We start from the raw sequence: 14,413 nt of genomic DNA on the forward strand, positions 1-14,413 counted from the left end.
GATTTATTTCTATCGCCATGATAACATATATGGATAAAAGTTGTCTACACGCACTTAGATTGTTTCATAGATTTTAAAATAATTTTTGAACATGTTGTTCCATACATTCCATAGGGTTTTAAAAATAATTTGTAAATATTTCTCTTTGCATTCCATGTTCAAATCTTACTGGTTAAAAACCTGAAGAAGACCGGGGACCGGTCGAAAATGTTAGTTATCCATTAAAGTGTTGTTGTTACTGGACTCCTAAGGTTCTCGAGTGTGAATTATACATTCCAGTAATTCTGTAAGAAGTGGTTTTAACGAGTAAGATCATCATCAAGTCCAACCTACTCAAGATATGACGCAACTTTCCTTCATCTCCCTATCCTGTCAACCTTTAACCTCCAAAATTTAATAGCAACAATCCCAGATACTAGAACCTCATTGCAAAATTTCAGAAATTTTTGAAAAAGGATACAAGAGTTATTAAGGTTCAAAGAGAATGAACAAAATCGTGCCCTCGCACTTAAACTAAAATTCATACATACAAAACAAAACCCCAAATTGTTTGCATTTTTTGACGTTTTAAGGTTTCCTGAATCCAAAAATGTTAAGATCTTTGGGAGGGAGTCATTTTTTGACCGATTGCCGTATTTTCCATTATACATAACAGAGAAAGGAAAGTAAAATTAATGTGCAAATAAACTGAGTTTCTTCTGGATGTTTAAATAATAATTCTTATAATGTACGAAAAATGAGTTTTCTCACATCCGATCCCTTTTGAAAATTGTCACAACACACTGCTGCTTGAAAAATTCATTAAACAGAATTTCAATTTTGAGATCTGAGGCAAATATGACCAAGGGAGTAACATGTGATTCTTTCATTTATATCCATAAAATGTTCATGTATACTAGATCAGATGGTGTGTAAAATGACTCCTATGTATTCAGGCCTTGTTTAACATCTACTGTCAATAAAAAGTATTTCATATACTTTTTATTATATATTATATGTGCCTTACAGATAATTCCATCTATGATTCTCTGACATTCTCTTACTTTCCCTGATCAATTATGACATCATTCCCTAACCTATCAGAGTCTCTACATTTCTCCTTTCCATTGTGTAATATTCAGACAACTCTATTTAAGCCCATTTTGCACACAATTATATAAATTTATTAAAAAACACTTTATTCACTTACAAAAAACAAAAAACTTCACATAAAATCAATTACGTAATTAGCAACATCATTTCTACGTCATATAAAAAAATTTCTTGATTTTATTTAAATTAATTTGTAAATCTTATTTAACTAAAAAAAAGGCTTGCATCACATCATAAAATCAAATTTTTTTAAAGTAAAAAGGCAGGAAATTCAGAACAATTTAAACAATAAATTGATCTGTAAGAAGGAGAAATCACTTATCATGTGCTATTTTTGGTTCAGCACAGACTCATTCGAAATCATTACATTTCTTCCCCATACCTCCCTGAAACTTACAATGAGAGTGGCAGAGTTTTGGTGAAAAAGTGGGTCATTGTCAATAAAGTTTATGAAAACTTTAACTCTGGCAATATTTTGTTATACTGTACTTCATCATTTTGTCAACATCTGAGTCACTATAATCTTGCCAGGGCAAGGTGATGAGATTTTCCTGCCAAATAATACATTTAATTTCTAAGTCAATAGGGGTCAACCCTGACATTACCAAAAGAGCACTAGTTAGTGCAGTCCTATAAGCCTTACAAATGCAGAGAGCTGCAAATCCTTTGAACAGGTAACAGTTTTTTATGGTTATGGACTTTGGTGGCCATGTGGCCCCAGACCTGTATGGCATAGAAGAGTGCTGGCTAAATTGCACCCCTGTAAATAAACTTAGTAGCGTTAGGGCCAAGTCCCCATGTGTTCCTAGCAATACAAATGAGGGCGTTGGCCGTCTTTTTAGCTTTGTCTGTGATGTATTTGATGTAGGATGAGAAGTTAAGTCCCTCATCAAGAGTAACGCCTATATATTTAATTTCCGTTGTTTGCTTTATTCTGCGAGTACCTATTCGAAGGGTAAGCTTCCTGATGAGTGGCACGTTCCTACCTACTTTCTCATTTATCTGTGTTAATGGGTTGCCTATTCTTAATACTCCGCTGGTGAATGTTATTGAGAATGTCGTTGCATATGTCCTGTAAGCATTCGCTGTTCTGTGTGAAGCTAAGAAAATTGTGTCGTCCGCATAGCCCTGTATGCGTCAGCCAGGAGGCAGGGTGTTGTTTAAGTGCAGAACAGAGTTACAGGCTATGTTCCAGAGAACTGGCTCCCTGAGGACAGCCTCGAGTGATGGGTATGACTATGTTAATTTGTGTTGTATAAACAACTGTACTCCTGTTGCTAAGATAGGATTGAATAAGTTTGTAAAGATTTTGAGAGCAATGATGAGCATGTAATGTGTGCAAGATAAAAGGCCACAAAGTGTGATCGAAGGTACCTCTAAAGTCAATAGTGATAATTGCCATATGCTAATTGTTTTGTTTAGCTTGGTAGTGTAGTTAACAATCTGATAGATGGCATCTACTGTACCTTTGTTTTTAGAGAAGCCAAACTGATTTTGATGCAATGTTCTATGCTTGATCCTATTAATCATTAGACCATCTAACACTTTTCCCAGAGTTGGAATAAGGCAGATTTCGCCTGTATTTTTTGTAAATCAAAATTGGCAGGGTTATTATCTCCACATACTGTATGTAGCCATCAGCAAAGAATACAATGAATAAAAATACATGAATTGTGTGAGATCCACCATCCAGTCCAAAAAGCCCCATATACAATATTGTTAAGCCGACTAACAGTTCTTTGCATCCCCACAGCATCAACTGACTGCAAACAGTTAACAAGATGTCATGCAGGTCAAAAAAATTGGGAAGGTTGTGTTTGGGACACAATCATAATCATTTAACATGTGAATCTGTCTGTGTTATTAGAGGAAGGATTATATGTAAATGACTAAAGTCTTTTTTGGTTATCACATTCCAAGTCAATATCCATTGATTCAGGTGGTGGTACACTCATAATATTCTCATCAGAGTTGGCACGCTCAGTTTTCTTATGCTCTTTATACAATCTGCATCACTTGGCATTAGTCATTTTAAGCTTTTCTGATTCCTTTTAAATTTTTTTGTCCAATGATATATGTTTCTTACATTTCTGTTCATATTTGCTTTGCAATCTCTTTGACATTATAAAAATTATCTTCAACTCACACACTTACTGGCTTATAACTTTACAAATTCTATTTTATTACCTATTATTGCTAAATGTTGTAGATCCTGTCATTCTGTACAGATCAACACTAATTTCAGTGTCCTATTGCTTCACAATCCAAAGTTATATGCTACCCAAATGCTGTTGCTATTTTCAGCTTTAACATGCAACTGCAAAACCCCTCACAGCTGCATACCCCCACTACACACCATTTTAAATACGAACATAAACTCTCTATCCAACAAAATTTTAATCATTAGATTATCATTTATACTTTACGAGATATAAGTGTAACAAATCTTGCCATTCTTCTGGTTGCTCCAGTTTTCATAGAACCCTATACTGAACCAAATTTAAAGATGTATTCAGGTCAAAAATGAGCAAGAGTGACACAGATTCCACAGTAGTTGCAGATTCACTGACTTTCCCTGCTAATAATCTTATTCCCTGACCTTTCCTGATTTTCCCTGACTTTGCAGGTCTGTACAGACCCTGCTTGTGTCCTAATTGAATATCACATATCTTTCTCATTATGAAACAGCTAGTACATGGTTTGGTTGGTTTCTTCTGTAAATGAATCTAGCATTCTTCATTCTAGCAATAAATTTATACAAGGATTGAAAATAGGATTGAAGGCAATTGTGGATGTTTGCATAGTTTTTTTTGTTTTAATATTTGTTTTGAAGTGTTTGTTTGGGTGTTTTGGATGTATATATGGTGATAAAACGATTGATGGAACGTTAAGGCACCCACAGAATCTTGTTACTTGTCAAATCTTTTTAACAAAAAGCAAACTGCGGACCTAATAAAATCATAGAAAATTCAGTACATTAAAAGAAAATTACAAACCTAGCTTGTATAAAACAGCCTTTTCCAGTTATTGGAATATTACTAGGTGGTTCTATTGTCATGAAAAGAACATCTGGGACTTTGGCTCTTCTGTAACAAACAATAAAATCAAAAACATTTTTATTAATATATCTATAAAATTATATTCACTATAATCCAAAAAATAATTTACTCAACATATATATTTAAAGTTCAAATAGTTTCACATATTTTTATGAATAACTGAGAATTCTTGAAAAACAAAACATTCCAAAAAATAACACAAAAAAATATAGTACATGCTCAATAATTGAAATTTGTGCTAATACAAACAAATTGTTAGTCTTCTTTAATTGTTTTTATCAATTTTTATAACAAATTTTATATAAATTTAAGTCATGCTTAATTATGTGAGTCCTGGACAGAGTCCAAATCTCTATTTAAATGCACAAAAATTCCTTTTTTTTTCTATTATAGTCAACTAAGACCTATCTTATTAATAGGACATTTACACTAATGTGATAGTTATTTGCAATAAGTATTAGTTCTTAATCAGAAAGTACAAAATCTTTATTTTTCACCTGTTGTTCCTGTTCTAGTCACCAGAAATTTGGCTGCTAATAGTTAAAAAATTTTGATTAATTTAACTATTAGCAGCCAAATTTCTAGTGAATAAAACAGGTGAAAAATAAAGATTTTGTTCTTTCTGATTAAGAACTCATACTTATTGCAAATAACTATCACACCAGTGTAAATGTCCTATTAATAAGATAGGTCTTAGTTGACTATAATAGAAAAAAACCACGAGATAAGGACGTAAAGGAAACTAAATTAGCACAAAAATTCCATTCACTTAAATATTTTGTTGTTAATAAAATACAGTAGACACCCATATAATATGCTCCCTTATAATGTCAATTTGTATAACACGACAAAAATTTTGTAACTAGAACTCATACAGTGCAATAAACAGTCCCGTATAACGCGTAAGATAAATTTGACATTTTCACATAGTTTCAGACTTTTTGTTTATAAAAGTGAAAATATACTCTTACTAGTTGTTTATACAGTAGAGCATCGATTATCCGAATGTCAATCAACTGAAACGTCAATTAACCGAAAGCTTTCCAGTTGGCAAATTTAAATTTCCGCTAGTGCTGCGGCACTGCAATCTTTGGCTATGTCTTGGGCTACTCCAATATTATTTTTGTTGGTGTGCGTGTTTTAGCTGGCAGCATTGGTGCGAACATAAAGGGTACTTAAAAATGTGCCAGGATTTGAACAAATTCCAACATGGGATAGGTTAATATATTTTTTCGTATATAATCAGTTATCCAAAAAATCAATTTTCTGAACAACCCCAGTCCCAATTGATTTGAATAATCAATGCTCTACTGTATATGAACAGTGAAGCCAACAGTTTAAAAAAAAAAATCATCCAAGAAACAAAGCATTGATAAATATATATATATTGATTGATTTAACGATCGATTTATGTATATATATAAATCATACAAATTAGAATGCATTGATTGATTGTATGATTTATGTATATATATAAATCATACAAATTAGAATGCATTGATTGATTGATTGAACGATAGATATCAATTCTGATATCTATCGTTCTGATACACCCTGTATATAAAAAAAATAATATGTAATACATATACACATTTGAAGATATAAGAGAAAAATAATTTTATTTAACTTTTAATTTAAATTAAATTATTTGGCATTTATTCACTATCAGAAGTATCAACAAATAAGTTACAATTGTTGTAACTTATTTGTTGGTCCGATAATGTATGTCCCCTTTAACATGATCTCCCACAACGCAGAACATATTCCCCAGAAAGTTACCAGAAATAAGAATACACAGATAGTTTACAAGTGTAATCCCACCGTATACAGGATTTTAAGGAACGATAAAGGCAGTTACAAACGCAACACGATGGCAGGAGTATACTCTATACCGTTAAAAGACCGTAGATTTAACTCTAATCTGGTATACATAGGAGCAACCATGAGAAACTTAAAGAAAAGAATTGATGAACATAAGCACTCAGTGAATAAAAACATAGACTCTACAGTACTTGCTGCCTTTGCCAAGCAGCAGAATATCGAGGTCTTTTGGGATCAGGCGTCGATCATCAAGGCTACAAGATCCAGGCAGGCCGTGAAACATCTGGAAAAAGTAGAAATTCACAAGGCGCAGTTGCACAAAAACTGCATTAATCATAGGGATGCTGACGGATTGTCATCTGCATGGAAATCCTTCTATGATGAGTTGACGTAGTTTATGTAGGTGGGAAGGTTAATTAAGATCACTTTTACTGGATGTATATATTTTATTTTATTTCTTTATTTCGTTTTAAGTATCTTGTATAATTTTTGCAATTATTTAAGCTTGGTAAATGTTAACGTATATTTATGTAACCGCTTTTTGAATTTTGTTTTACATAATTTCAAATTGTTTGTTCGAATCAGAATGATAACTGAGGATGATCACTTAAAGCATTCAAAAGCGTTTTTAAGATATTAAATAACGATTTGCTGGATTGTTTAAAGGTTTTGATTTTTATTTATAGTGTAGTTTCCAGTACGAAAGTATTTTATTTCCCCTCATTGTAGGAGTTTACTGTAGTGAATTTTGGATTGTGTCCTCCAAATTCTGGATTTGTGGTCCATCAAAAAGAACACTCATTTACCTCAGATTAAATCCATTTATTTTACACTATTTACAGTATATACAGCACTACTTCTTGACTGCCACTAATGACATAGTCTTAAGCCTTGCTTGATTCTTCCCCTTCAAACATGTTGCCTTATATATCATTTTTATATCTGTTGGCCGACCAATCCAGAGCTGGGTTGGTAGCTTTCTTTAAGGTTTGCCTCAGTTATCATACTTGTCTCAATTTGTTCAGGATGACTCATGCTAACCAATCCCCTATGGAAAATGGGTTCCGATGAACAGAAAGCTGCATCACTTTGTCCCTACTCATTAGGCCTCCTTGACAAAAATATTTAAGTGAATTTAATTTTTGTGCATCCATTTTACACATTTTGTTGTTAACAAAATGTGTAAAATAGATATGTCAAGATTGTATGAAATAAACAGTATGCTCGACCCCATAAGGTCAAGAGTTGGAGTGTTTAGAATGTCACTTCAAAAACATTGAGCTTTGATTCTGATGCTTGTAGATGTCACAAAATTTGAAAATAAAGCAGGAAATGTAGCATTCCATTGAAAGAAAAGCTATCACATTGTAACTTTTATAAAGTCTGAAAAGAAAATATCATTGCTTGAGATATAAGCAAAGTTCAATCAACACTTGTGGATCAAATCAAACAAAAGTGTCAAATTGATTAACAGAGTTGATATCTTCCCACACCCAATCTGGTCATCTAATTTCACCCAGAAACAGAAACAAGGCCAATTAGAAGGTGGAGAGAGAGAAAATCAGAACCAATCAAATTAAGAATTTCAGGGATAAATCCTTTAGTTGTTGCATCTCTCTAGCTTAACCTATTTGTATATAAAAATGACCCATTTCAGTGTCGACAACCACATCACGCTTGCACCCCTTGTTCGTCTTGACAAAAAGAAGGATTAATCCCCCCTTTTGCCCTATCAGAAATCTCACAAATTGTTTTTGTAAGTTACGTAACATTATATAAAATAGTAATCATTATCATCATTTATTTCACATTGAAAATGTAAAATAGGAAAATGATACAATCTTTACAAGTCTCTGGTGAGCCATGTTGGCCATCATTTTCCTTCATATACCTCAGTTTGGGCTGCATCATAAATGAATTGTGGTGATACATTATTGATGTTTGTGATTTGGTTGGCATATTGCTAGACTTGGATGTACTGGTACTGTACCTCTCTTCCTGTACACATTGGTCAGACAGAAGAGACTTGGCTATCAAAATCAAGACTAAGTGGATGATGATGACGACCCATCAATTTGACTTAAAATCATATACTTTGTTTATTAGAAGTAATGTTTAGTTTTCATCTAAAATTTCACTGTTATATTTATGGTCTTTCCATATGTAGCCAAGCTTAATCAAGTTATTTTAAAACTGTTGATAAGGTTGATATACTTTTTGATGCCTAGAATCCTGGTTTAGGATGCATGAAGAAATATGGCTTTACTGGTATTGTAGAAAAATTGGATTTTGTTGATAAAGTCAAAATTCTATATTTTGCTCAGGTTAAATGAACAACACCATAAACTGGATTAACTGGTTAAATGACACTCTAAAAATGCCTTCCTATTACTCAGGAATGATAAGAATTGCACTGAAAAGAGGAGACTACCTAGGATCTACTCAATTCCTTTACATGATTACAGGGTGAATCATTGCTTCAAATGTTGGAGTGACATATAGATCTTTGAGCACTAGAATCAAGGAACATCAGGACATAACTAGAAAACTCCTATGTAAAATTGCCTTGGAGGTCTTTGCCCATGACTGTGATGTTAATCATTCTTTTAATAGAGTGTATATACGAGGTCTGTTCAAAAAGTATCGAACCTTTGGTTGGCAAAAATAAATTTATTGAGTTTGAGGTACAAAACCCTAATCCCCTTCAAAGTAGTCTTCTTGGTAGTGTATACAAGGTCTGTTCAAAAAGTATCAGACCTTATTTTTTTCCGCGTAAACCAATGATGCGAGAGAGGCCTCCTTCGGTGGAGTTGTGGAGGGGACAGTCATGCACAGCCCTGAATTTTTTCCCGCCTGCAGGAAGCGTCAGTCGTTGGCAATCGGCGTATGAGTGAGGTCATGTAGTGCGCTCTCGTCGGATTTCACTAAGCTGGAAAATGACTGAACAACGTGAGCAGCGATATTACATCAAATTTTGCCAAAAACCTTGGCGATACCCGAGTGTAAACCATTCGCAAGATTCAGCAGGCTTTCGGGGACGATCCTCGAGGCCAAAAAAAGCGCGGCAGGTCCGCAGCAATATCAAAGGTCATGTTGACAGTTTTTTCGACTCTCGTGGGGTGGTGTGTCGTGAGTACGCACCACAAGGCCAAACCATCGCAAAGGAGTACTACCAGGAGGTCCTTCGTCGTCTTTCCGATACAGTGCGACGCAAACGACCGGATCTGTGGTCGATCAAAACTTGGCAGCTCCATCGTGATAACGCATCCGCCCATTCTGCGCATCTGATTCGGGCTTTCGTCGCCAAACACAATACTCCTGTGGTTCGTCACGCTCCGTACTCTCCCCACATGGCTCCGTGTGACCTTTGGCTATTTCCCAAGCTGAAAATGCCGCTAAAAGGAACCCGAATTTAGTCGAGAGAAGACATCGTGCGGAATGCGACGGACCGGCTGATGGCCATTCCAAAAGATGCGTTCCAGCAGTGTTTCCAGCAATGGCAGGAACGCTGGGAGAAGTGTATACATTACCAAGGAGACTACTTTGAAGGGGATTAGGGTTTTGTACCTCAAAGTCAATAAATTTATTTTTGCCGACCAAAGGTCCGATACTTTTTGAACAGACCTTGTACACTTAACCCAGTGTTCCTGCCATTGCTGGAAACACTGCTGGAACGCATCTTTTGGAATGGCCATCAACCGGTTTGTCGCATTCCGCATGATGTCTTCTCTCGACTAAAATTGGGTTCCTTTTAGCGGCATTTTCAGCTTGGGAAATAGCCAAAAGTCACACGGAGCCATGTGGGGAGAGTACAGAGCGTGACGAACCACAGGAGTGTTGTGTTTGGTGACGAAAGCCCAAATCAGATGTGCAGAATGGGCAGATGCATTATCACAATGGAGTTGCCAAGTTTTGATTGACCACAGATCCAGTCGTTTGCATTGCACAGCTTTGGAAAGACAACCAAAGACCTCCTGGTAGTACTCCTTTGCGATGGTTTGGCCTCGTGGTGCATACTCACGACACACCACCCCACGTGAGTCGAAAAAACTGTCAACATGACCTTGATATTGCTGCGGGCCTGCCACGCTTTTTTTGGCTTCGAGGATCGTCCCCGAAAGCCTGCTGAATCTTGCGAATGGTTTACGCTCGAATATCGCCAAGGTTTTTGGCAAAATTTGATGTAATATCGCTGCTCACATTGTTCAGTCATTTTCCAACTTAGTGGAATCCGACGAGAGCTCACTACATGACCTCACTCATAGGCCGACTGCCGACTGACGCTTCCTGCAAGCGGGAAAAAATTCAGGGCTGTGCATGGCTGTCCCCTCCACAACTCCGCCGAAAGAGGCCTCCCGCGCATCATTGGTTTACGCAAAAAAAATAAAAGTCCAATACTTTTTGAACAGACCTCGTATTACATTGCGCCTCAGTGCAAAATAACTTATATATTTGGAAAGTCTGGAAATTTATATAGCTATCAAGAAAAGGACTGCAATTAACTTCAAACATTCTGCAGTGGTGTCACATGCTTAGAGGACATTATTTCAAGTTTTATAGTATTCATCACCTTTTGCTTTTGTTCATGATATTTGTATATTTCACTGTATTTATTTATTTTTTATTTTGTATTTAATACTTTCCATGCTAATTTTTAATCTTATTTTCTATATTTTATTTATTATATTTATGTTCCTATGCTTGTAACTGGCTACTTAAATTTACATTTTTCAAGTGCTTATAATTTCAAATTTGCTTTCTGTTTCAGTGTAGAATCTGAAGATGGCGATAATACATAATAAAAAAATTCATTTCATTAATAAACTTTCTATTTTTTACTGGATTGAAGATTTTTGAAGTTAAGTTTTGTTCAGGTTTTTGTGGTGTCAAAGGGCTATCTGCTTTCTATGGATTATTATACCTTCTATTGTTTTGGATCTTAAATCATCAATACAATAGAAAGATGATTCATGTATTATCAGTTGAGCATCACAGAAAATAATCACTTGATATTTTGTCATTTTGAAAAATGCTTAATTTTAATGAAAAATTTGCTTTAAGACAACAATATTGCATATAACTGTGTCAACTTTGTTCTATATACTTTCAACCAAATGGCACCATTTATCAGTTTATATGTAATTTTTCCAGGCAGGAAGTTTATTTCTATTCAGGGTGTTGTCTTGAATGTTTATTCATTATTTATTTATTTATTTATTATTTACTTTAGTTTTGTTACAATTTTCAGGGGTTGAGCAGCATAGCGCCAAAATCACCACTTGGCGATATTTTTATGCAAGTGGTGATAAAAATATAATACTGGCAATTGCAAGTGCAATAAAAACTCTAGTCCGCTTGTTTCAGCATAAAATTGAATCACAAATCACACTTCGAAAAAACAGCAAAATATCAAGTTTCCTTACAATGGAAGTCCTGTGCACCACACACTTAGGGTACTTATAATTTTTTAATCAAACTGATCCAAAATTACTCTGATCATTAAAATCCTGTATACAAATGAACTAAAGCATTCTGATCAATCTCTATCCATATATACAAATGCCATCTAGGATTAACTAAATTGCAATCAAACTAATCCGTGCAGAGATTGTTCAAATTAAATAAAAAAAATTAAAGATGGTGACCGCCACATTTAAAGTCAAGCTTATAGCTATATAGTTGATGGCAAAGAAATATGTTTAACTGTCAACAATGAAAAGTACTATACTTAAAACTTATAAATGGTAAATAAAAACATTATTATTAAAATATCCAATAAATTAAGATGAAAAAATAAGTATTTAAAAAAAATTTTGTGAGATTATATGGCAAGAATGCATGACGTATATTCTCCCATTTTGCTGTTTTGTGAGCAGATTTATTCACAGTGTAAATACAATTCAACCCCACTTGTATACTTTCTGCCAACTAAAACACATGACAGAAGCGATCCATATCATGTGACAAAGACTGATTCAATCTCACAGATCAATCCATCTGAAATGAAAAGTATAATCTCCCCTAGCAATTTCATGATGTCACATGGCAAGTTTGGGCAGAAAAGAAGAAAGTGACATTAAGAATCAAAGGCAGTTTTTTGCAATGCTTTCCAGCATTTCCAAATTGGGGATTTTTTATTGACTGACAAATGGACGTCAGGAAATGACATCACAATTTTTAATCTCTTGTTTTATAAGCTTTAAATGAGAGGAATAATAATTCTAATGATATGGTAAAATAATAAAATAATAATGTTACACATAAAAAACAAAATAAAATAAAATGCCAAAGGTTTGAACTTACATTGTCTCATTTACTCAGTTATTGCAACTCTGGAACATAAAACTTCCAAAAACTTATAATCTAAACACTAAATTTTTAGAGGCCCAATTTTTGCAAACACTTAAAAAGTGGGTTCTATTACTTGGATAAAGAGCTGTTTGTGTTTAAGGCTACATGTTCACCATGTTTCATTCAAATTGGAGATCCAAACATGTGATCCTCTCCTCAAAGTGACAGCTTAACGCATTACTTTTGCTTTCCACATGCCAAATTGATACAGCTACCAGCACCAGCATTAATAAGTAAGGAAAACTGGTGACAAAAAATAATTGGAAGTGGCAAAAAAATTTAAACTGATGAAATGGTGGTGATATTTTAAAATTCTCCAAAGCAATCCCCAAATTTTATTTATTTTCATTTTTTTGCAAAGAAAAGAAACACGTGCCGTGATTGATTTTCTTTGTATAGACTTTTTTCTTTTTATTTTTTTACTTATAGATTTTTGTAGTATATAACATATTTTTTGTCTGTCTATGATGAAAATTAAATTTTTTGCAAATTTTTATCACCATATATCTAAGTTTAGCAAAGAGGTGTGAAACAGGTATATGTAAACTGCTTGATATAAAGTGGAATATTTCGGGAACAAATAGGTCAATATTTATAAATGTTATGTCAAAATGTAGAGAACAATATTCTCCTTGGTGCTGGCATGGTGCAAAAAATAAAATATGTAATTGGAAAATTTTATCTGTTACCAAAGTGATGTAATTTTTCATTATAAATTTAAGTGATTATATATTATTTTTTGTAAGTAATTTTTTTATAATTCATTAAAATAAACTACACTGTTGAAAACTAAATAATGTAATGAATATAAATAATTTTTCTCTTATGTGTATGATAAAAATTGGATTTTTGGCAAATTTTTAAAATGATACAAATAAAGTGACTTTGAGTGACTAAAGTTTGCCATGAACGTTTTAAGAACTAACAGTATCACTGATGGCAGTATATACATTAAAGTTTTTAACTTCTAGCTGTTTCATTTGTTCATACATAATATTTCCTTGTATGTTAAATTTGATAATTTTCATTCTTTGAGTCCAAATAAGAATGTTATACTACATAGTTTGTCAAAATTTTCTTCTTTATTTATTGCAAAATCTCTATCTGACAAAACATGTTAGGACCAATCACACAATATATGGATATGATGAGAGTACAAAGAGAAATAAAAATACCAAAAGTATAAGCTCTACAACCTACCATAGTACAATAGATATAAACAATGAAAATCATTCATTAGACATATTGGAAGGACAAGAAAACATTAAAATTCAAAAAATTATAAAGAACACCATTTCACAACCAGATAATCCTGACAAAGATAAAAATCAAGAAAAGAGATTCAAGTAAACTCAATTAAACAAAGATATGCATCAGTCAGTTATAATACTTCAATCCAGTGGAATTCTTAAAAATGATACATGTTTACCAAATAAATATTTCATTTTTAAATATTTACCATTCATAACAACATTTTTCTTTCTAAAAACTATTTAATATATATTTGTGAATTAATTATATGACAATGAAAAAATTTCCGAGCAGGATTAACACAATGTTACAATAATTAAACATTACCTGCATATGTGGCATCGTACGAGATTAACGGGAAAAGGGACGCTGGATTCGGAGTATGGAATGTGACACAAACCACAGTTTGGATATACCGATAAATCTTCAGTCCTACAAACAAAAAAATTTTACAATTATATAACAACAACTGCATAACTTATATTTCCAAAAATTGCCATTTAAAGGAAACTATAGCTAATATTAAAAACAAATATCTAAAGAAAATTTTTAAATGTTTTGTGCCATTTTGTTATAACTTTATGCTTCTGTGAGGGCCCGGATTTAAGATTCGAATATTTTTATTCATTAGATTTAAAGTTAGGGTTAACACAAAAAGGGAAAAACAACCGACAAATTTTCTCATAAAAATCGCTCATAAAAACTCCGTTCCCACGACAATACTTCCCTGTAGAGGATGAGTTAACTGTTGTGTCATAAGTTTGTCACTTCGCCCACCATTGGTCAACGAAGATCATCACCTGTGACGTACATGGGGAAATCTCGAAAAAAGAGCCCCC

At 33.5% G+C, this 14,413-nt stretch overlaps 1 protein-coding gene across 1 annotated transcript in view; it reads right to left on the reverse strand.

The window, feature by feature from the left end:
- LOC111632041 (C2 domain-containing protein 5-like) overlaps positions 1-14,413 on the reverse strand; it is a 142,279-nt gene that overhangs the window by 123,207 nt on the left and 4,659 nt on the right. The window contains exons 2-3 of the mRNA XM_023376396.1: positions 13,902-14,006; positions 4,089-4,178 (exon numbers count right to left, since the gene is read on the reverse strand). Of these exons, the coding sequence (XP_023232164.1) occupies positions 4,089-4,178; positions 13,902-14,006 (195 nt within the window). The remainder of the gene's footprint in view (positions 1-4,088; positions 4,179-13,901; positions 14,007-14,413) is intronic.

This window comes from Centruroides sculpturatus, unplaced genomic scaffold (genome assembly GCF_000671375.1).
Source record: "Centruroides sculpturatus isolate CEXI.00-Female unplaced genomic scaffold, Cexi_2.0 scaffold658, whole genome shotgun sequence".
Lineage (NCBI taxonomy): Eukaryota > Metazoa > Arthropoda > Arachnida > Scorpiones > Buthidae > Centruroides > Centruroides sculpturatus.